A 23963-nucleotide genomic window follows, 5' to 3' on the forward strand; every position below is an offset into this window, starting at 1 on the left:
GTAAACATTACAAAGTGTATTATACACTTTGTATGCGGCGATCGTCGGGTTAACATCCCGCCGGCGCTTCCGTATGGCCGGCGGGATGTTGCGGCGAGTGAGCGGCGACAGGCGGAGGCGGAGGATCGCGTCACGGATGACGCGATCGCTCCGCCCATGCCCAAACAAGGACCGCCGCATTTTGTCAATACGGCGGTCCTTGCGGCGTCTGCTTCCCGGCCGCCATTTGTCTATACGGCGGTCGGGAAGTAGTTAAACGGGGCTCTGTATGGCTGATATTGTGGTGATATCCCTCCTACAGTGTGTTGTCAGGACCATGGTTCTGACATCACACTGTGGGAGCCTTGTTGCATTGTGGGAAATAACAGCTGTTTACAGCTGTATCCTACTGCCAAAAAAGTAAGCAGCATCTCCTTCCACTGACATCACCTGGCTGCCAGCAGTAAAAATGTCACCATGTGATCAATGTCAGAATGTAAATCAGGGAGAGGAAAGATTTTACAATGAGTAAACACTGACTAAGTGTCCTTCTTTCTTGTCTCAAAAAGTTGGGAGGTATTAAGGTACTATGTGGCTAGTTATAAGCCTGAAAATCTTTGTCAATGTGATATTTCCGTTTTTAAACCAAAAATGTAAAAACTGCAAAAAATCCCTCCACAGTCCTTATGGCTGCTCAAAAAGGAAGAAAAAGAACTACAGCAAAGTCCCTGGTATCTGGCACCAGCGGGGATCGCCTGATGCTAGATTCATGTGCTTGCCAGTTGCTGGAGCAACCGGCCAAAGTAGTATAAACCTCCCCCCTGAAATACAGAGGCTCTATCTCCCCACGGGCTCGGAGCAGCTTTCCAGCTTCCCCAGTGCACGGAAGCCGGTGCGTCAGCTGACAGGCATAGAGTCATGTGACATTCCGGCTCCCGTGCACAGACGCCAGAAGCCTCTAGGAACCCGCGGGGAGATAGAGGGAGACTGCCAGACATCGCTGGAGCCTCGGGAAGTATTTCTAAGCCTGCCAGCACCCTCATAAAGCCCCCCAACAGAGATCCCTGTTGTCCCTCAGCCATGCCGGTTAGTTGACACTTTCGGTTGCCAGCATTCCGGATAACGGGAACTTTGCTGTAAAAGTAAAGCTTTGTGAATTTGCTGCATATATTTCTGTGACAAAGGTGATGTTAGATTTCACAGCCAATATGCTGCATTAATTTAAGCAGATAGCTTTCCCGGCTGAGTTACGGGAATCTGGGCCGCCGCAGCGACAATCTGCACACGCAGAGGATTCGCCAAGCCTGGTAACTGGCACAGCGCTGAGCTGTGAATGGCTGAAGCCATATTAATTATTTCACGGCCTCCTCTGTTCCATAATGAAGGATAAACACTGCTATCTACCCCCCTCCTCCCTGGCAGAGGTGCCCGAGGCCTGCCTAGGCATTTTTCCCACAAGCGCATCCAATCTAATAGAGTGAATACCGCACTCCAAGTCAGCAACCGCTTCTCTGATTCACCCATCAGCTCTGAAAACACGATATCTCCTTCCTATCACAGACCCACCTGCTAACCGGACTCCGGGATGTAGAATTACAGGACGCACACAGAGGGGGCTCTAATTCTAGCTGCACAATAATTAAAGTCTATCAGGAAGTATAAATAACAAATCAAATGCAGTAAAGCAAACCCCAACATTGACAGGAGGTCCTAGTTGATTATTTTAATGAAGAAAATCCAAAATTGACGATTTGAGACTGAGCATGCTAGGTTGCGGCACCGATGTTCATCCAAATTAATAAAATGATCAAATCAGATGGTCGATTGGGCCACACCATCCATAGATGTATGGCCAGCTTTAAAGGATCCAGATTGCAAAACATTTTAAAAAGGACCACTCCAGCAGAAATAAAAGCAGCAGTTAAAAATCTGACAGGTTTTGAACTAGTCCATCTCCTCAAGTGGGATTCTCAGGCTTTTCTTTGTTTTCAACAGCATTTTCTGGATGCCAGTTTAACTGGCAAAACAGTAAGACGCCAGCCTCCCTACTCACCTGCATACTATTTTGGCAATTCGACTTAGGGCCTGTTTCCACTAGAAGCGGTGCGATGTGGCTACATAGCCGCATTGCACCGCGGGTGTGCTTAAAGAGAAACCGTGACCAAGAATTGAACTTCATCCCAATCAGTAGCTGATATCCCCTTTTACATGAGAAATCTTTCCTTTTCTCAAACGGATCATCAGGGGGCTCTGTATGGCCGATATTGTGGTGAAACCCCTCCCACAGTGTGATGTCAGGACCATGGTTCTGACATCACACTGCGGAAGCCTTGTTGCATTGTGGTAAATAACAGCTGTTTACAGCTGTTTCCAACTGCCAAAAAAGCAAGCAGCATCTCCTTCCAGTGACATAACTTGCCAGTAGTAAAAATGTGCGTCGAAAGAATGAATCTGAAGCAAAAATTGTACCGTTAATGGGTGGATCTGAGATAAACTTTTACTCATTGCATAATTGTGCCCCTTACATATAGTTTAACGGGCATTCCTCAAGCCAAAAACTATGGGAGCTCAGTCTGGGGAGGGAGGCTTTTCCTGAGGGAGGAGGAAGCATTACCAGCCAGAGATTTTGGAAAAAACGCATAGCGCTCAACAGCTTTCTATACACAAATACAGTTCACAACATTTGTAGGGAACTCTTCCCTTATGTATGACAAAATATAGTTCATAAAAGTTCATCAGTTCATTTTTCCTCCAGTGTGCTTTACTTAAACAATAAATGTCCAGATCCTCTTAGAGTAATAATCTATACGCTCACCAGATCATTCAGCCAATCCTCTCAGATCGGCAGTCAGCGCTTTTGGCCTTGCCAGCCAGCTTTCTGTAGATATCTCACCAGCCTCCTCTCGGATCCGAACATAAGTAAAAGTAGATACAAAACCGCAATAGTGTGATACCGCTTTGAACAATGTAATGTCACCAGTGCACCCCGCATCCAAAAGCGACACCCAGCGTGCCTCCACCACAGATACACAGGGCGCTCACCAGATAAACGGGCCAACCCGCAACAGACCGGCAAAACAGCGTATTCCTGACACTTTAGCTCCAGAGCTCAGTGAATAGTCTCCTAGGGCTCAAAAGACAGTCGACCATAGCATAATTCCATTTAAATTTAATAGTATAAAAGTAGTAGTGCACTTACAAAAGTTCCAATAAAATCTGCGCATATAAAACAATCACAGGATCCTCCAGCGTCTTGTCAGCTCCTCAGGCTCCGCCCAACTAGTTGCGTCTAATGACTCATCAGGGGCTTGGCCATTCAGAGCTGCAAGACGCTATATGTACATTCCTCCTTCATCACATGACCAATGATTTAGGCTTTTCTTATTCGCCGCCACAACTGCCACTCTATTCAGCAGTTAATTCTATTGGCCGACTGGAGTAGCCTACATCCTCCATATTGCCGAGGTCTTATCTCTCCAAATACCTAAATACAACGCTTTTCCAGCTTACTCGGGTGCGTTAACTGCCCATACGCATTCCGCGTGTCTCCCCGACCCCTTTCTGTGCTAAATTTTGGATCCTATTCCTTATCTCATCCGCATCCGTGTAAAACTACACTACCCAGAATCCCCAAGGTACTAGCGGCGGCCATATTGTTTGAAGTCAGGTGGGTAGAGAGGAACAGCCTACGTGCGTCCGTCCAAAACTACACTACCCAGACTCCTAGGGGTGCTAGCGGCGGCCATGTTGTTAGACGGACTACAGGGACAAGCATGTCCCCCGTGTCACTCAGTTCCATAGCCAGTACATTTAGTTCCACACTATCTCTAAAAAACACACTGCTAGTGCAATAAACTATCCAATTAAAGGGAGCCTTTGTTACCTAGCCAGTCTTCCATTCATAGTTAAAGGGATTAACCCTTATCTCCCCATATAAACCCAAACAAATTAAAAGTCACCAGAAGGTGAAACAGCAATTATCTTTCAGGGCGACAGACTATTTAAGTAATTAAAATTATTTCAAATCCTAAATTGCAGCTCACATATCCAGCCACAACCATTAGTCATACCCCACCTGAACAAAGACACATAATACTCACATCTGTGCCCCCCTATACATATAACATAACCCCCCCCCCCCCCCTTTCCCATTCCCATAGGTACAGTCATTTTAATCATCTGCTATAAAGCAATTGATATCAAGTTCAACATTTAATCCGCCAGGTGCCGATGTCTTAAGTTCATAAATCCACCTTGTTTCATATTTGGAAATTTCCCTAATTTTGTGACAGCCCCTCCATTTTGAGGTTAATTTTTGTATTCCACAGAAACTTAAGAGCGCTGGGTCCCTGTTATGTTTTTCCAAAAAGTGCTCGGACACACTATGCCCCCCAAAGCCCCTAGCAATATTATTAATGTGTTCCCCTACCCTCTTTTTTAGTGTCCTTTTTGTGCGACCTACATATTGTAGGCCACACGGGCACCACAAGAGATAAACCACATACTTACTACTGCAGTGAATAAATTCCCTAATTTTGTGAGTCCTCCCTGTTTGTGACGATGTAACCTCCCGTTTTCTTATCCCCCGTGCTCTCTCACATGTCCCACATTGCTGGCAGGGAAAAAACCCTACATTCCCCCACATGTCAGTCCTATGTTTGCTTACAGGACCATCAACATATGTTTTTACCAGCTTCTGCTGTAAATTGTTAGCTCGTCTATAGATGAATTTTGGTCGTTCCGGCAGGCATTTCCCTAAAATGGGGTCATTTCTCAGAAGACACCAGTGCTTCTTGTAAATTCTCTCAATCTGCTTATATTGTGCATTGTAATCCATCAACACCGCATATTCAAAGGCACCAGATCTGTTATTCCCCTCTCCTCTGTCCAATAGGTAATGATCTCTCTGTGTGTTTAACACCTCAGCTGATATTCCATCAAGGTATCCCCTATTGTACCCCTTTTCCACAAAACGCTCGATGAGCATTTCAGACTGCAAATATAGTCAGTTTCAGTAGTGCAGTTTCTCCGTACCCTGCTTAACTGCCCCTTAGGAATATTTCGCATCCAGTTAGGGTGATGGCAGCTATACACCGGTATATATGAGTTCCTGTCAGTCTTTTTAAAAAAAGTTTTAGTTCCCACAGTATTTTCCTTCTTCATAACCACCACATCCAGGAACTCTATCTCATCATTGCTACATTTCATCGTCAATTCGATACCCAGATCATTGGCATTGGTCCACTCTATATACTGTTCTAGTTCCCTCTTATCACCCCTCCAAATCCAGAAGAGGTCATCAATGAACCGTTTCCAGTTTGAGACCCTGCTACTTTCCTGTGCCCTCAGAACCCTTCTCTCCCACTGGTCCATAAAAATATTTGCCACACTGGGTGCAAATTTTGCACCCATGGCACAGCCAACGGCCTGCACATAAAATGTGCCGCCGTACCAAAAATAGTTATGGGATAGGGAAAAGTCCAACAACTGCAGGATAAACCCAATCTGGTCCTCTCCAAGTTGACCAAATTCAATCAGTGCCTCTCTAACAGCCTCAAGTGCATTCTCATGCGGGATGATGGTATACAGTGACGTCACGTCCGCTGTAACTATTATTATGATTATTACTCTAAGAGGATCTGGACATTTATTGTTTAAGTGAAGCACACTGGAGGAAAAATGAACTGATGAACTTTTATGAACTATATTTTGTCATACATAAGGGAAGAGTTCCCTACAAATGTTGTGAACTGTATTTGTGTATAGAAAGCTGTTGAGCGCTATGCGTTTTTTCCAAAATTTATGATTTAGGTGTAACACACACTTATTTGCAGATAGCGATCCAGTCATTTGATTAGGGAAGTAGGCTGTTTGGATTACCAGTGAGGAGCGCATGGTTAATATTTTTATTATTACCAGCCAGAGGTTTCAGAGGCAAGGGGGGAGGAGAAGAGGGGAGTGGCGTTTTCACAGGCTGAGGGGAGGAGATTCAGAGCAACTTGGCTGTGTAATGATGACAAGCAGAATATGGCTGCTCGCATTGTATCACAGGAAGAAATAACCATACACTGTTGAAGCTGTTTGCAGCTAGATTTGCATGTAAACTAACTAAACTTTAGATAGGAACAAGTTACATGTTTTAGTTAGTTTTTAATCTCGGATCTGCTTTAAAGCACACTGCCATTAATATCTAAACCACTGGCAACAAAAGTGAGTACAACCCTAAAGTCTCATACTCACTCTCAACAGCTGTCTTCTATGCAGCACAATTGTTAAACAGATTTTGTTGTGAAACAAGTCGAAACAAATTAAAAAAAAAAGTATTTTGCTATTGTTCAAATAGCTGATAAGACTGCTAAGAAGTGAATCCAACTGTTGAATTGACTTCTTATCAGCTGTTTGAACAGGGGCAGCATCTGGGAGGTTTGGGAGTGAGCCCAGCTGTGCCCTCGCTATACATAATAATATACACAGAGCAAGCGGAAAGGAGCGCATCATACGTTTAGCTCATCTGCTCGGCCTGATGGGACTCCAGAGAGGCGGGACTTACCTTCACCAGCTCCTGCTGTGGCCAGATCTGGATGGGCTCCACCTGCTGAGGGGTCTGCGTCTGAATCCCATACGTGTTCAGGTAGACCTGCAGCCTGCAAGACACACACACACACACTGATTCCAGCACTGAGGCCAGGCAGTGCTGGGAATACACCATAGAGATTTTTTGGCAGATAGATGGTTCGATAGATAATTTCCAACAAGTCCAATCTGATTTTCGATCGTTTTTCTGATCGATTTCTCATAGAAGTAAATGAAAAATGATCGGAAAATCGATCAGAAAAACGATCGGTAAAATCAAACGGTAAATCTGCTGAAAAATCTAATTGTGTATTCCCAGCATTAAAGGGCCCTTATGCTGGGAATACACGTTTCGTTTTTGCCTTCGTTTTAGCCTTCGATTCGTTTGGTAAACGAATCGAGTGTTGAAAACGCATGTGAAAATGGTCATAATCTCATTATAGTTTCGATTAATAGACCCCAAAAACGAACGACTAGTGATCGAACATGTTTGATATTATCTCTCTTTATCCATCTAATCGAACCATTGGTAGGCTTGATGGCTGTTCAGATTGATTATATATTCGTTTATGCCGTCCGTCCCTGTACTACGTTTCGTTTCTTTGCAGCCTTCGATCATTGGAAAAACGAAACCATCAGAATCGAAAAAAAAAAACGAAACAGTGGGTGGTGATATTAAACGTACGATCGATTATTTCAGGATCGAAAAGGACAAAAGGCACAATCGAAACGAAGGCTAAAACGAAGGCAAAAACGAAACGTGTATTCCCAGCATTAGGGTGTATTGCACTAGTTATGAGAGCTGAGCCCAGAATAATTATATACCCCACCTGGCGAGGTCGGCATCTACCATGGATGGGACCTCGGGACACTGGAGCTAAAAAGAGGCCCTGTAGTGACGAGTCCAGTGCAGATAATTCTTAAGGATACCAACTTTTACGTTAATTTGCTTGATTTCAGCATCAAAAACACTTCCTATAGCTATATATTGCTCTATATTGATATGTGACCTTGCCCCTCCAGTAATACTTAGCCTAGGCTGTTTAGCTATGTCGAATTCTCCTCCCAGAGCATTCTGGATGACCAGGTATACTTTGAGCTAGCTTCAGTGTTTTCAGTAAACAGACATTCTGTAGTGATGCACCTGCCAGCAGTAAAGATGCCGCCACCTGCGATCATTTTCAAGCTGCATATATTTACATTCTGAAATGTGACGAATCAATTTAAACTTGGGTTTAAATTGATTGGTCTGTTTTTAAACTGCATACATTTGCATAAAAATTTCCATAATTTCGAAAACATTTGCATCTCACTGATCATCCCTACTGCTAAACTCTAAGAACAGACAAAATAAAACTGGATGTACCTTGGCAGGACCCAAGGGGGTAGCAATAGCCATAGCATCTGCTATGGGGCCCTGGAGCAGAGGTGGCCCAGTGGGTACCTAATGTATTCACCATGAACTTTCTTGTGTTTCTCCCCCTCTGACTTTGTCTCAGTGTCCATGAACTGTGTGCAGCATTGATTGCATGAGGATATACATTACCCAATCAACTCATATCCATAGGGCAGGGGCAGGTGGCATTGAGTGCCTCCATCTGATGGCCCCATAAACGTTTTGCTATGATCTCTAGCTACGCCTCTGGCAGGACCACAATGTATGGCAGCACTTTCACTTCTAATAAAGCAGCCACATATTCATATTAATGAATGATCTGGTCACATGATCACAGTTCCTATGCTATCCATGCAAATCAGGATAAGAGGAGGGACTGTGTGTGCAGCCAAAAAGGCAGCCTCTGCATCTGCTTCAGGCTGGGAGCATGCACCACACTGCCAACCAGAAACAGGTCTCTGGGTAGATCAGCTGGCTGCGATCATCTTTATGCTGCTTCTGGTGAAATGTTTTTTCCCCTGGATTTGTAGCTTCGGCAGTCGTGTCTGTCTGGCCCTCTACTCACTAAGCTATCAGATCTGTGGCTGAGGCATGGTTAAACTGCTGTAAAACGCCTGGCCTGCTGCTCATTTCCTCGAGTAGAGGTCTCGGCGGTGCTATCAGGGGACCCACGTGAAGCGATTTTCCTTTTACCGCTCAGCGGGGCGGCCCACAGCGCCGCTATGAAACCATCCGTCATTTATTGGCTTGAGAAATGCACTTTTCTGCTGTCATCACCACAATAAAAGCCCACTCACTCATATATATTTACGGCTGGTCTTAAAAAAGCCTTACGGGTTACGAATATGTTTTTCCTACATAAAAATGGATCACTCTCTCTCACCTTTGGCTCTCTGCGATCAGGGCCACGTGTACCATGGTGTCATTATCCAGGGGACCCTGCAGGGCGAGAAAAAACAGGGTTATGTCACTAACAACGCAGGAAATCAGCAAGAAACGCAACAGAACAATTCTAAAGATCTGTGTGTGAGTGTGTGCGCTCCCAGGCAACCCCAAGCATGATAAAGAGAGATATTTAACCGCTTGAGGACAGCAGGTTTATACCCCCTGTAGTGACCAAGCAATTTTGTACAATTCAGCACTCAGCAGCTTCAACAGTTTATTACTCGGCCATTCAGCTTAACTGCCAAATTAATTTTACACTCTTTTCTTCCCACCAACAGCCGCAGTGCTATTCGTCTAGTTAGACGAATAATTGGCAGGTGACCCGCGGCGAGGAACAGAGGGGGCTTCAGTGATGCCGTGGGACTTGATAGCTGCAGGGGGCCTAGTAGAAGCCCCAGGTTAGTGACACTTTTTGTTTTTTTTAAAAGGCCAAAGCACCCCTTTAAGAGGGTTAAATATTGGAGTCGACTTATACGCGAGGTCGACATATTCGAGGATATACGGTATTCTGCAAAGAGACACTATGGCTACAATTCACTAAGCAGTTTAGACTAGTCTACTGATGGTTTTTAGTCTACTGATGGTTTGGTGTAATGTTTTAAGGCACGTACACACGCCATACTTCCGCAAACGTTGGGTCTGCCAGACCCTCCCGCTGGGCGGACGTTCTGCCGATAGTGTGTACGCGCTGTCGGCAGACTGATCAGGCTGTTTCTGATCGATCCGCTGAGCCTTATCAGTTTGCCCAGCGCGTCCGCCCAGCAGGATGGTCTGGCGGACCCGTCGTTTGCGGAAGTATGGCGTGTGTACGCGCCTTTTGACCTGTTTTTAGACCTAGTCTAAGATTCAGTAATTACACAATTCAATACAATACAATAACATTTCTATAGCGCTTTTCTCCCATAGGACTCAAAGCGTTTAGGCTCTCTCAGATTCAGTAATTGGTAGTAGGATGAAGTATTCACACAACAAAAGTTATATTTCTGCAAATGCCAAACTGAACAGGTGGGTTTTCAGTCTGGATTTAAAGGGATACTGTATGGGGGGTCAGGGGAAAATGAGCTGAACTTACCCGGGGCTTCTAATGGTCCCCCGCAGACATCCTGTGTTGGCGCAGCCACTCAGCGATGCCCTGGCCCCGCCTCCGGTTCACTTCTGGAATTTCTGACTTTAAAGTCAGAAAACCACTGCGCCTGCACGCCCGTGTCCTTGCTCCCGCTGATGTCACCAGGAGTGTACTGCGCAAGCATAGACCATACTTGGCCTGCGCTGTGCGCTCTTGATGACATCAGCGGGATCGAGGACACGGCAACGCAGGCGCAGTGGTTTTCAGACTTTAAAGTCTGAAATTCCAGAAGTGAATCAGAGGTGAGGCCGGAGCATCGGTGAGTGGCTGCGCAGGCACAGGATGTCTGCGGGGGACCATTAGAAGCCCCGGGTAAGTTCAGCTCATTTTCCCCCGACCCCCCATACAGTATCCCTTTAAACACGTCCAGGGATGGAGCTGTCCTGATCTGTTGAGGTAAGGAGTTCCAAAACGTAGGGGCAGCATGACAGAAGGCTCTGGGACCAAACGTTTCCAGGTGGACTCTGGGTATGACTAGATTATTAGAACCTGTTGATCTGAGAATGCGGGGATTGCTATGTAGCTGCAACATATCTTTCATGTATCCAGGGCCTAGATTATTCAGGAATTTAAATGTCAGTAGGCCGATCTTGAATAGGACTCTCCATTCTATAGGTAGCCAGTGAATTCACAAAGGCAAACAAGGAGTAACCACTCCCACTTTTTCTGACAGAGATTAGACCAGCTGATTTCTTGTCTGTAAAGTAATTCTGGGAGGTGTTTTAGATGTGAGGATGGAACCTTTTGAATGAATTATGCAGGAGTTTAATTGTATACAGAGGAAAGCTCATCAGAGGAGAAGGATGTCAGTCTCATTTGTGAATTGCATCTTTTAATCATTTCCCCTGCTTTACCCACCTAATTACCAAATGGTTTAGACCAGGTCTAAAACATTTGGTAATAGTGAATTCCCCTTTGATGCAGCTGACCAAACCATCAGTAGACTAAAAACCATCAGTAGACTAGTCTAAACTGCTTAGTGAATTGAGGCCATTGACTTTAAAAAATAAGAATGTCCCCCTGGAGAGCTGTTTTCTTTTGGAAACTTTTACCAATTTCTGGAATTTTATGATGCTTAGAAATTTCCCATTACGGCCACAGATGCGTTTGGGGCGCCCGTCAGAGGCCGGCGAGCAGATAGAGGTTTTTTTTTTTTATAAATCCAGACTTCAGAACGGGACCTTCCAAAGAGTTCACAGGCCGAGAAAATGATATCGAAATGAATTTCCGTCTCTCATCTCAGCCGGTGTATTTCACGGCCCGCTGCCCCTGATGAAGTGTCTTATCGCGCGCAATGCAATCACTTTCCGCTCCACTTATCTTGGCAGACTTGGTGACGGCTAGATTGCGGTGTCATCTCAGCCGCTCTGCCAGGAGAGCTCAAACCTCCTCCTCCAAGTTTCAAAGAAAAGAAATAAATAATGAGTCTTTTATGATGTAAGAGGGGAGGACGAGCTGCATTCCTTCAGCTTCAGTGGAAATTTGCAAGGCCTGAAGCCATTCTCAAAGCTTCAGTCCGGCCACAGGATTTTTTTTTTTTTTTTTTTTTTGCATTTAAAGTGTACTCGAGGCATGTGACATGATACACTGCAAAACGTATTAATAACCAGGCTGTTTTATTTTGCTGCCTGAAAGAGTTAAAGAGAAACTCCGACCAATAATTGAACTTTATCCCAATCAGTAGCTGATACCCTCTTTTACATGAGAAATCTATTCCTTTTCACAAACAGACCATCAGGGGGCGCTGTATGGCTGATATTGTGGTGAAACCCCTCCCACAAGAAACTCTGAGCACGTACTCCTGGCAGTTTCCTGTCTGTGAACCCTGTTGCATTGTGGGAAATAGCTGTTTACAGCTGTTTCCAACTGCCAAAACAGCAAGCAGCAGCTACATCACCTACCAACAGTAAAATGTCACTATGTAATAAATGTCAGAATGTAAATCAGGGATTTAAAAGATTACATTATTTTCACTGGAGTTCCTCTTTAAGGTGGCCATACATCAGGCGACTTGGTGGGCAATTGACCATCCAATTTGATCATTACTGGATGAAAATCGTTGCCGCTAAGTCCATGTCGATCGATTGGTCAATCGATTTGCGATTGATCGATCTTGATCGATCGCAAATCGTCCCAGTGTATGGGCAGATTATTTTCTGTAGAGACTGGTCATCATCTCTGGTGCATTGTCTTCTGGTGATCTCCTGCTGTGTAGAACAATGCCTAATTGCTCGGCAGATAGATGGTTAGATAGATAATTTACAACATGTTGGAAATGATCTATCTGGCAGGTAAATCTAACAGAAAATTGTATGGTGTATTCCCAGCATTATGCTGGAGATACACTGTTCGTTTCCCCCCTTATCAATTGAGCCGCTGATGGCTCGATTGATAATTTCCATCAGGTCCGATGACCCCGCTTAATCCCCGCCCGCTCGATCCCCGCGGGCGGACAATAGCGGGGAGTCGAGCAGAAGATAAGGAAGCACCCGCGGGGACGCGGCGGGAGTCGATCCGGCGGCTAATCGATTGGACCGTGTATGCCCAGCATTAAACAATGAAAATTGCCTGGCAGTACTGATCTTCTGCCTCTAATGTTAGGCATACACGGCTCGTTTCCCCCTTATCAATCGAGCCGCTGATGGCTCGATTGATCATTTCCGACAGGTCCGATTCCCCGCTCCATCCCCGCGGGCGGACAATAGCGGTGAATCGAGTGGAAAATAAGGAGCGTCTGTGGGGACAAGCGGGAATCGATCCGGCCACCCGCGGAGACGCGGCGTGAGTCGATCCGGCGGCTAATCGAGCCGCCGGGTCGACTCGTGTATGCCCAGCATAATGCTACGTACACACTATTGGTGGCCATACACTGGTCGATTTCCCATCAGATCGCCCAACAGACAGATCCCTATCTGATCGAATCTGATCAGAGAGGGATCGTATGGCTGCCTTTACAGCAAACAGATTGTGAATCGATTTCAACATGAAATCGATTCACCATCTGTGAAGCTGTCACCGCCGCCCCCCCCCCCCCCCCCCCCCCCCTCATACATCACCTGCTCCGTCCAGCGCGATTCCCCCGGTCTCCGCTGTCTTCTTCTCTGCGCTGGGCTCCAGCTTCACTTTCTGCCGGGACAGGAAGAAGTGAAGCCTGCCGGAGGCCAGCGGAGAAGGAGCAGCGGTGACTCGCGCCGGCCGGATCAGATAATGTATTGCCGCTGCATTGCGTCGGTCGTCGGACATTCAAACGCCGCTATCGACGCACTCCCGACCCGCCGGCGATAGATCGAAATCTTCCGCATGGACAGGAACGACGGGAACGATTGATTTCGGTCGGAAATCGATCGTTCGGTCAACGTTTGCGCAATGATTTCACAGCAGATTCGATCTGCTGTATATCGGCGAGAAAATCGTTAGGTGTATGGGCCCCTTATGAGATTTTCTGTCAGATTGATTATTTCAAACATGTCCGATCTGATTTCTAATCGTTTTCTGATTGATTTCCGATAGTAGTAAATGTAAAACACTTGGAAATCAATCTGAAAAAAAAATCGGAAATCAGATCAGACATGTTGGAAATAATGGATCTCACAGAAAATATGTCAGAAAATCTCATAGTGTGTACCTAGCATAATGCCTGGCACACACCATTCAATTTCTCATCAGATCAGCGGGTCGAATCGATCATTTTCCGACAGGTCCAATTAGGTTTCCAATTGATTTTGTACAAAATGGATCAGAAAAACAATCTGAAATGAGACCGGACCTGTCGAAAATTATCTTCTTGACCTGTCAATATGATGGGAAATTGCATATTGTGTATCAGGCATAGTGTGATTCAGACACTACTGCAGCCAAGTAGATCAGCAAGACTGCCAGACAACTGGTATTGTTTAAAGTAACACAGCTGTACATTGTATTTTCGCCCCACTGCACAGCGTTTTGCGACCAGGAACGTAAATACACGTAACTGTTTACCTCGCTGTTCCCACCGCCGCAATCCCACCGTTCTGTGATCGGTGAATGGGAACAGCTTGTTCCCAAACCTGATCATAGCGCCTGTGATGAATGAAAACACAACGCCAGGGGGCTGCCGGCATTTCATTCAGAAAAGGAAAGTAAACCGATACACTTCATAGTTCCGGGTACTGTTTACAGTCTTTGCAATTAAGTGTAGCACCAGCTTGTGGCCAAAAAGTAAAAATGCACCCACACATACACTTTATATATAGAAATACATGCAGTACATTTTGTATTACATTTTAACCCTTCACACCCCCTACCCTATAGTTACCCTCCAAAAAAACACTTGCAAAAAAAAAAAAAAAAAAAAAGACACCACAAAAACAAACAAACAAAAAAAACCCTAAAAATAAATAGTTATGTTATGAACTATTTAATATGTATATCATCAGGTTATATTACGGTTTATTTAGCAAATAAAGGTTTGTGATTAGTGATATAGTATTAAAAATTACTAAACTAAAAAATATACCTTTATTTCTAGATAACATATTGGCGCCATACATTGTACTAGGGAAGTAATTTAAACGTTGTAATCACCGGGACAAATGGGCAAATCAAATGTGTGGCTTTTATTCACAGCAGCAAGTTTTATTTTAAAACAATATCAGATGAAAACTGAGAAATAATGAATGAATTCTTCATTTTTTTTTCTTATTATTCCCTTTAAAATGCATATAGAATAAAATAATTCCTAGCAAAAAGTGCCACCGAAAGAAAGCCTAAATTGTATCGAAAAAAACAAGACATAGATCATTTCTGTGTAATAAATAACATTAAAGTTATTGGTGAATGAATGGGAGGAGCGCGATGTCAAAATTTCTCTGGTTTTAAAGGGGGAAAAAACCTGTGGTAGGGAAGTGGTTACATATTGCAGCCTCCAATATGCAGCACAAAACAAATTATATGCAATACAATGCAAAGCATGCACGTAGCACTGGAAATCCCCAATCTCATAAGAAATATATAAATACAGAGGGGCTGCAGCACACAACAGGAAAACAGTGACAGGGGCTCTTGGTTACACTTTAACACGTTTAAAGAAAACCTGAACTGCAAATTAAAAGTCAAAATAAGCATACACAAGTCATACTTACCTCCTGTGTAGTCTACTGCTCAATCTCTTCCTCCTCTAATGCGTCCTGTTTGTCCACTGTGATCAAGGGAATTCTCCGTCCTCCATTTTGAAAATGGCCATTACCCCATAACAGCTTCCTGGTCAGCACACTGTTAAACTGTAACATCGTCCACCTGAGCCATAGGGAAACATGGACATTACCTGGCCCATCAGTTGTCCACTCAGCTATAACTGACAGCAACTGATATATAACTGACAGCAATTGATATATTTCAGTTCTGACAAAATGTTGTCAGAACTGGAAGGGATCATTGTAAGAAGAAAATGGTGAGCTTCTGAGAGGAACTGATGGCAAGGTAACTATTTAATGTTCCTTTGAAGCTACTTAATGTGTTTATTTTAAATAATTTTACTAAGTACAGGTTCCCTTTAAGTATATATATATATATATAGCTGTGTGTGTATAGCAGCTTCCTGCCTGGATCCAGCTTGCAGAGAAGGTTTCTTGGCAGCAGTGTTACAGATCTGGGATTCTCTGTGTGAGTCAGTGAGTGGGCTGCCAGATCTCCGGCATTACACGGCTGTACAAGGGGTGAGCAGCTCAATCACCTGCTGCACTCGCTCTTTTCCTGGTCGTCCTCCAGCGGCTGAGGCTTCTCTGGCAGCTGCTGTAGAGAGTGTGCAGACTTCCAGCTGGACTCTGCATGAGATATTCTCCCTTCTCTCCACCTGGGGTGGAGCCGGGACTTTCTTGTCCCTTCACAGCTCTCACTATTGTGTTCCTGTTACCTCAGACAGGCATAGCTTAAAGGACACCTAAGCTGAGAAGGATATAGATTCTTCCTTTTAAAATAATACCAGTTGCCTGACTCTCTTGCAGATCCTGTGTCTCTAATACTTTTAGCCACAGCCCCTGAACAAGCATGCAGATCAGGTGCTCTGACTGATGTCAGACTGGACTAGCTGTATGCTTGTTTCAGGTGTATGATTCAGCCAGTACTGCAGCCAAAGAGATCAGCAGGACTGCCAAGCAACTGGTATTGTTTAAAAGGAAACATCCATCTCCCTCTCTCTTCAGTTGTCCTTTAAAGGGAACCTAAACTGAGAGGGATATGGATGTTTCCTTTTAAACAATACCAGTTGCTTGGCACTCCTGCTGATCTCTTTGGCTGCAGTACTGGCTGAATCATACACCTGAAACAAGCATACAGCTAGTCCAGTCTGACTTCAGTCAGAGCATCTGATCTGCATGCTTGTTCAGGGGCTGTGGCTAAAAGTATTAGAGACACAGGATCTGCAAGAGAGTCAGGCAACTGGTATTTTAAAAGGAAGAATCCATATCCTTCTCAGCTTAGGTGTCCTTTAAGCTATGCCTGCCTGAGGTAACAGGAACACAATAGTGAGAGCTGTGAAGGGACAAGAAAGTCCCGGCTCCACCCCAGGTGGAGAGAAGGGAGAATATCTCATGCAGAGTCCAGCTGGAAGTCTGCACACTCTCTACAGCAGCTGCCAGAGAAGCCTCAGCCGCTGGAGGACGACCAGGAAAAGAGCGAGTGCAGCAGGTGATTGAGCTGCTCACCCCTTGTACAGCCGTGTAATGCCGGAGATCTGGCAGCCCACTCACTGACTCACACAGAGAATCCCAGATCTGTAATACTGCTGCCAAGAAACCTTCTCTGCAAGCTGGATCCAGGCAGGAAGCTGCAATACACACACAGCTATATATATATCTTAAACGTGTTAAAGCGTAACCAAGAGCCCCTGTCACTGTTTTCCTGTTGTGTGCTGCAGCCCCTCTGTATTTATATATTTCTTATGAGATTGGGGTTCTCCAGTGCTGCGTGCATGCTTTGCATTGTATTGCATATAATTTGGTTTGTGCTGCTCATCCCCTGACATAATACTATATATATATATATATATATATATATATATATATATATATATATATATATATATATATATATATATAAACAGGGAGTGCAGAATTATTAGGCAAATGAGTATTTGACCACATCATCCCCTTTATGCATGTTGTCTTACTCCAAGCTGTATAGGCTCGAAAGCCTACTACCAATTAAGCATATTAGGTGATGTGCATCTCTGTAATGAGAAGGGGTGTGGTCTAATGACATCAACACCCTATATCAGGTGTGCATAATTATTAGGTAACTTCCTTTCCTTTGGCAAAATGGGTCAAAAGAAGGACTTGACATACTCAGAAAAGTCAAAAATAGTGAGATATCTTGCAGAGGGATGCAGCACTCTTAAAATCAGGACTGTGGAGTCGGTCCAAAAATCCAAAGACTCCGACTCCTCAGTTTAGGATTCCACCGACTCCGACTCCTCTAATTTGCATATTACAATTTTGTTAATTAACAGTATGTAACGTGAAATTTGTCTCTTAACTGCCAACGCTTAGGAATTTTACAAGACAACTGAAGTGAGAAGGATATGTAGACTACTATATTTATTCCCTTTAGACTAAAACTAGTCCTTGGTAAGAGTACTTGTAAAAGGTACAAACCGGAACAAAGAACATCTATCAGGCCCTAGGCAATGTAACTGTGGGTACATGTAAGAATGATGTGCAGGTACTCCGCAGGGGAATGAGGAGATTCTTCCTCTATTACACATTCTTCATGCACAATCTGAACCAGGTTTATGGGTGACAGACAACACCTCTGTGTTCAATGTGCACAACATTCTCAGTGGATTCCCTGCAGCTCTGTGGGGAGTGCATATGTATAGTACTACTGTGTAACAAAGTAAACCTGAGACAGATGAAATTAAAGTTTTATACATACCTGGAGCTTCCTCCAGCCCCCTTCAGGCTAATCAGTCCCTCGTTGTCCTCCTTCACCACCTGCATCTTCTGCTATGAGTCCAGGTACTTGAGCTAGTCTGGCATAGTGCGCATGCACACACTCCGCCGCCGGAAGCGTACTACACCTGCGCAGCACTATTGCGCAGGTGCAGAATGTTCCTGGCTGTGGGAGCGGCACGTGGCTGGACTGCGCTGACTGGCTGAATTACCAGGACTCATAGCAGAAGATCCAGGTGGTGGAGGAGGACAGCGAGGGACTGATTAGCCTGAAGAGGGCTGGAGGAAGCCCCAGGTATGTATAACACTTTTCTTTTCATCCTTCTCAGGTACCCTTTAATTTGTAGTCACCAAACCAGATTTTAACAACATATAAAATGATTTGATTTCACGAGCAAAGGGAGTGCATACATTTGCATAAATCAGCATCAATGCAGAATTATTTCCATCTCATTGACCATCTCTATTAGTGACACGGCTACACATCAGGCTTTATTCTTACAGCATAGATGTTATTTAGTATATATAAGAGATTCCTGTGTACACATCATATATACAGTTACAATCAGATATGTATATCTGACTTTAAAAAAACAGGGACTGCTTTATTGAAGCAGCACAAGTAACTGATTTTGATTGGTTTATTTCATTTTTGTGAACTGAGCACAGCTATTACTGTATATATACATTATTTTTAATGAGTATTATCTGAAAAATAGAACATTTTATCATATTTTCTATTTTAATTACAGTTACAAATTCATTAGGAGTCGGAGTCGGTGCATTTTTTGCCGACTCCGATTCCAGGGACCCAAAATTGCTCCGACTCCGACTCCACGACTCCACAGCCCTGCTTAAAATTGCAAAGCTTCTGAAGCGTGATCATCGAACAATCAAGCATTTCATCCAAAATAGTCAACAGGGTCGCAAGAAGCGTGTGGAAAAACCAAGGCACAAAATAACTGCCCATGAACTGAGAAAAGTCAAGCGTGCAGCTGCCAAGATGCCACTTGCCACCAGTTTGGCCATATTTCAGAGCTGCAACATCACTGGAGTGCCCAAAAGCACAAGGTGTGCAATACTCAGAGACATGGCCAAGGTAAGAAAGGCTGAAAGACGACCACCACTGAAGAAGACACACAAGCTGAAACATCAAGACTGGGCCAAGAAATATCTCAAGACTGATTTTTCTAAGGTTCAATGGACTGATGAAATGAGAGTGAGTCTTGATGGGCCAGATGGATGGGCCCGTGGCTGGATTGGTAAAGGGCAGAGAGCTCCAGTCTGACTCAGATGCCAGCAAGGTGAAGGTGGAGTACTGGTTTGGGCTGGTATCATCAAAGATGAGTTTGTGGGGCCTTTTCGGGTTGAGGATGGAGTCAAGGTCAACTCCCAGTCCTACTGCCAGTTTCTGGAAGACACCTTCTTCAAGTAGTGGTACAGTACACGTCCTGTAGTACGTGTACTGTGCATGTGCAGAGCGGCCACGCTGACATGAATGAGGGCGCACGCAGCCAGGGCCCCGCAGGCGCTGTGGACTTCGACTTCAAAGTCGGCGAAACACAAACAGAGCCATGGTGGGGGGGACCGGAGCATTGTTTCTGGACGTTAAGAGCACAGGGCGGCTGCAGGGGGCTGGCAGAAGCCCCAGCTAAGTTAAACTTTTTTTTTTTTAAAAATCTTCAGTTCCGCTTTAAGGTAAGAAAAGTAATCTTGAAATTAATCAGGAACAATTTACTTGGAGTGATTATTTTGCTTGTAAATGTGCTGAAAGGTTATTTTTAGTAATTAGGTAAAAAAAATAAGTCATTTATGAGAAGTTTTTGTGAATAGAACCCATTGTAGCATCCGGTTTGAACTGGCTGTTGTACCATCGCAAGTTCAAAACTTCCCAGGATGCGACAATTCACCAGCCATACATATGATGAATAGAGTGTTTCTTTAACATGCTAACAACTCCAGCTTGCATGCAAATATGATGCAAATTGTATGCAGTTCAAAAATAGGTCAATCCAATGCACTTTCTGACAATTCTGATGGGCCCAATGACAAGCTGCGGACAATATGCGAGCAAGTTGGATTGATTTGCACCTCGCCGACAGTTTGTGGTAATGGCCGTGCGGCGAGCAGTTACCTGATTAGAATATCGCATTCGGATGTTCCTCTGGTCCTGGCGAGACACAAAGCGATGTAAGGGATCAACGTCCTTCGGGCTGATGAGTTGTTCCACTGAATAACAGAAGAATCAGAGCGATGATTAAACCCAAGGGAACGCAGCAATTTCCTTACAGACCAAAACCCAACCCCGGGCAAAATAAAATAAAACTCCAATTTGAACGGATATTTAAATTCCATTTAATCCCATAATAAACTTAGTGGAGGAGAAGAATTTGGTTTATCCCGAAATGTTGAAGACGTTAACCTCTCCTGATTAAAGAGCCAACATTTTTATAATGCTTTTATCTCATTAACAGCTCCGGTAGCCAAAGTGCTCAGCGTATGCCTCAATCACTTCCATAGGGGGGTGTCTGCTTAAAGGGAAGGTCCAAGCAAAAAAAAAAAAAAAAGAGTTTCACTTATCTGGGGCTTCTACCAGCCCCATGTAGCCATCCTGTGCCCTCGTAGTCACTCACTGCTGCTCCAGTCCCCGGCCACCAGCTAGTTCTGCTTCTACCAGCCCCATGCAGTCATCCTGTGCCCTCGTAGTCACTCGCTGCTGCTCCAGTCCCCCGCTGGCAGCTTGCCGACCTCGGAGGTCAGGGCCACATTGCGTACATTTTTACGCATTCCAGCTAGTGCAGGAACAAAAATTTACGCATTGAACCAGTAACGCGTAAAAATGTATGTGTTAATGTTCCTGCACTAGTGGGAATGCGTAAAAATGTACGCAATGCGTCCCGCCGACCTCGGAGGTCAGAAAGCTGCCAGCGGGGGACTGGAGCAGCAGTGAGTGACTATGAGGGCACAGGATGGCTGCATGGGGCTGGTAGAAGCCCCAGGTAAGTGAAACTCATTTTTTTTTTTTTGCTTGGACCTTCCCTTTAATGCTAGGTACACACAATACAATTTTCTGGTGGATTTAACTGCCAGATAGATTTTTTCCAACATGTCTGATCTGAATTTTGATTATTTTCCTAATCAATTTCCGTTCACTTTTATGGAATTCAATCGGGAAAATCAAAATTCAGATCGGACATCCCTGGTGCCAGGCTTCTAATGACCCCTCATTGATGACGCGTCATTAGAAGCCGGCACTAGAGGAAGCCGCACGGAGAACACTGGTGTCTGCAATCACTGTGGGCATGATTCAGTCTCCTGGGGGGCTTTACACTATTTACATTGTACAGCGCTGCGATCTATGGCAGCACTGTACTGGGGACAGCTGTGTCACCTGGCTCAAGAGCGATCGGCTCTCATAGGCTGATGCCTATGACAGACGATTGCTGTCATTGGCTGGCGAGGGGAGGGCAGGGAAAAAAAAATGAATAAAAAAGAGCGACAAAAAAACAAAACAAAAAAACGACAAAAAGATAAATAAGTAAACAAGGCAGCAGTGATCAGAGCCCACCAACAGAAAGGGCTCGATTCAGTAAACCGTGCTAAGTGTTAGCACACCTGTGAAAATCCCTATATCATGCCTAAAGTTAGTTTAGGCATGATAAATTCACATCTAAAGACTTTAGGCGTGATAACTAGGGTGCTAACTAGGTTAGCACCCTTTACTAAATTCACATCGCGCGCACAGTCCCGCGCGCACCGCAATAACAGTGCACCCGATGCGCCTATAAGGTCGCATTGGGTGCGACCTTAATGTCGCACCATGTGACGTTAAAGTCGCACGCAATGCGACCTTATAGGCGCATCAACGCACCGTTTTCGTCGCACCGCGATGTGACATTTCGCGCACACCGCGCTGTGGGCACGCAAAGTTTTCAGTGTGGGACTTTGCGCGCGATGTAAATTTAGTAAACAGTGCTGACCCAGTTAGCACCCTAGTTATCACGCCCAAAGTCTTTAGGCGTGCTAACTGGGTTAGCACCGTTTACTGAATCAAGCCCAAAGCTCGGTTGGTGGGCAGAAATAGGGGGGGGTTATCACTTGTGTGCTGAGTTTCCAGAGTAAAATGAGCCATAAATTACTTTTCTCCTATGTTGCTGTCATTTACAGTAGGTAGTAGAAATATGACAGAAGTGACAGGTTTTGGACTAGTCCATCTCTTCATGGGGGGACTCTCAGGGATTTATTTATTTTCAAAAGAACTTAGTGAATGGCAGTTGCTCTGTCCAACTGCCAAAAAACTGTGTAGCGAGCAGGGAAGCTGGCCAGCATCATTGTTTAAATCCTTTTCAGTAAATATCTTTATAAAGAATAAAAGCCTTGCTGAGAATCCCCTATGAAGAGATGGACTAGTCCAAAACTTTTTGCCTCTGTCAGATTTCTACTACCTACTGTAAGTGACAGCAACATAGGAGAAAAGTAATTTAATGGCACATTTTATTCTGGAAAAAACATACTTCTTATTTGTCTATGTTTGCACATACCGTATTTTAAAATGTTTCGCCATAGTGCCCCATTAATATATAATAAAAAGCAGTTTGAATAAAATGCAATGGCAGCTTTCAGGGCAAGATAAACTACACTTTGGAAACTTGTAATTTGTAGACAGACAATATTACTTGTGCACCAAAGCAAATATGATAACTATATGAGTAATAAAAAGTAGGAAAACACATTTTTATTGAATGTTATGTCGGAGATTCAGACCACTTTAAGGTGGTCTGACAAGCACCCCACACACGCTGCAATAAATCCGGATGCCGGCGAGAGAACAACCAGCTCTGTGCAGGAAGTGAGATACAAAGAGAATTTCTCAGAATAAAACAAACGCAGCGTCTCCCCTGAAATGGTTTCATTTTAATCGAGGCCCCAGAAACAAGCAACACAATTACAGCATTCCTTCATTTGTGAAAAGCAAAGGATGAGTCACTGGGCTATTAGGGAGGCAATGTGGAGTCTGGCTGCGTGTTGCCGGGGGAGCGTGCTGTGACGCTGCACACAGGCGCAGCCATTAAACCCGCTCTTCTAGGGAGAGCTAATAGGCTGCTCCACACTGCCCCCCGCAGCACAGACCCCGCAGGGCATGCTGTACCGCGAGACGTATTCCTGTACTGCAGCAGCATCTACATCACACAGACCTCGCAGGACATGCTTTGCAGTGAGATGTACTCCTGTAGTGCAGCAGCAACTACATCATATGTCTATAGATATAGTAAACTAGCTGCAGTGTGTGCTAGTCTCTGCTACCTCCAGTACGTACAGTATAAGCTGTTACTCTGTACCTGTACTGATACTAAACTTGCTGCAGTGTGTGCTTATCTCTGCTACCTCTAGTATTGTCCAGTATAAGCTGTTACTTTGTGCCTGTACTGATAGTAAAATAGCTGCAGTGTGTGCTGATCTCTGCTACTTCTAGTATGTCTAGTATAAGTTGTTTTACTCTGTGCCTGTACTGATAGTAAACTAGCTGCAAGGTGTGCTGATCTCTGCTACCTCCTGTATGTACAGTATAAGCTGTTACTCTGTGCCTGTACTCATAGTAAACTAGCTGCAGTGTGTGCTTATCTCTGCAACCTCTAGTATGTACAGTATAAGCTGTTACTCTGTGCCTGTACTGATAGCAATCTAGCTGCAGTGTGTGCTGATCTCTGCTACCCCCAGTATGTCCAGCATAAGCTGTTGCTCTGTGCCTGCACTGATCATAAACTAGCTGCACTGTGTGCTGACCTCTACTACCTCCAGTATGTACAGTATAAGCTGTTACTCTGTGCTTATACTGATAGTAAACTAGCTGCAGTGTGTGCTGATCTCCGCTTCTTCCAGTATGTACAGTATAAGCTGTTACTCTGTGCGGATAGTTATAGTAAATTAACTGTAGTGTGTGCTGATCCCTGCTACCTCCAGAATGTACAGGATAAGCTGCAAGTCTATGCCTGTACTTAAAGAGATCAGCTTATACTGC

General features: G+C 44.5%; 1 protein-coding gene across 3 annotated transcripts in view; it reads right to left on the reverse strand.

Annotated features, from left to right (window-relative positions):
* Positions 1-23963, reverse strand: part of PHKB (phosphorylase kinase regulatory subunit beta) — a 421697-nt gene that overhangs the window by 108628 nt on the left and 289106 nt on the right. For all 3 annotated transcript variants that reach the window (XM_068260886.1, XM_068260887.1, XM_068260888.1), the window contains 3 exons: positions 20079-20173; positions 8832-8887; positions 6530-6623 (listed from right to left, as the gene is read on the reverse strand). In XM_068260886.1, coding sequence (XP_068116987.1) covers positions 6530-6623; positions 8832-8887; positions 20079-20173 — 245 coding nt within the window. The remainder of the gene's footprint in view (positions 1-6529; positions 6624-8831; positions 8888-20078; positions 20174-23963) is intronic.

Source organism: Hyperolius riggenbachi, chromosome 11 (genome assembly GCF_040937935.1).
Source record: "Hyperolius riggenbachi isolate aHypRig1 chromosome 11, aHypRig1.pri, whole genome shotgun sequence".
In the NCBI taxonomy this organism is placed as follows: domain Eukaryota; kingdom Metazoa; phylum Chordata; class Amphibia; order Anura; family Hyperoliidae; genus Hyperolius; species Hyperolius riggenbachi.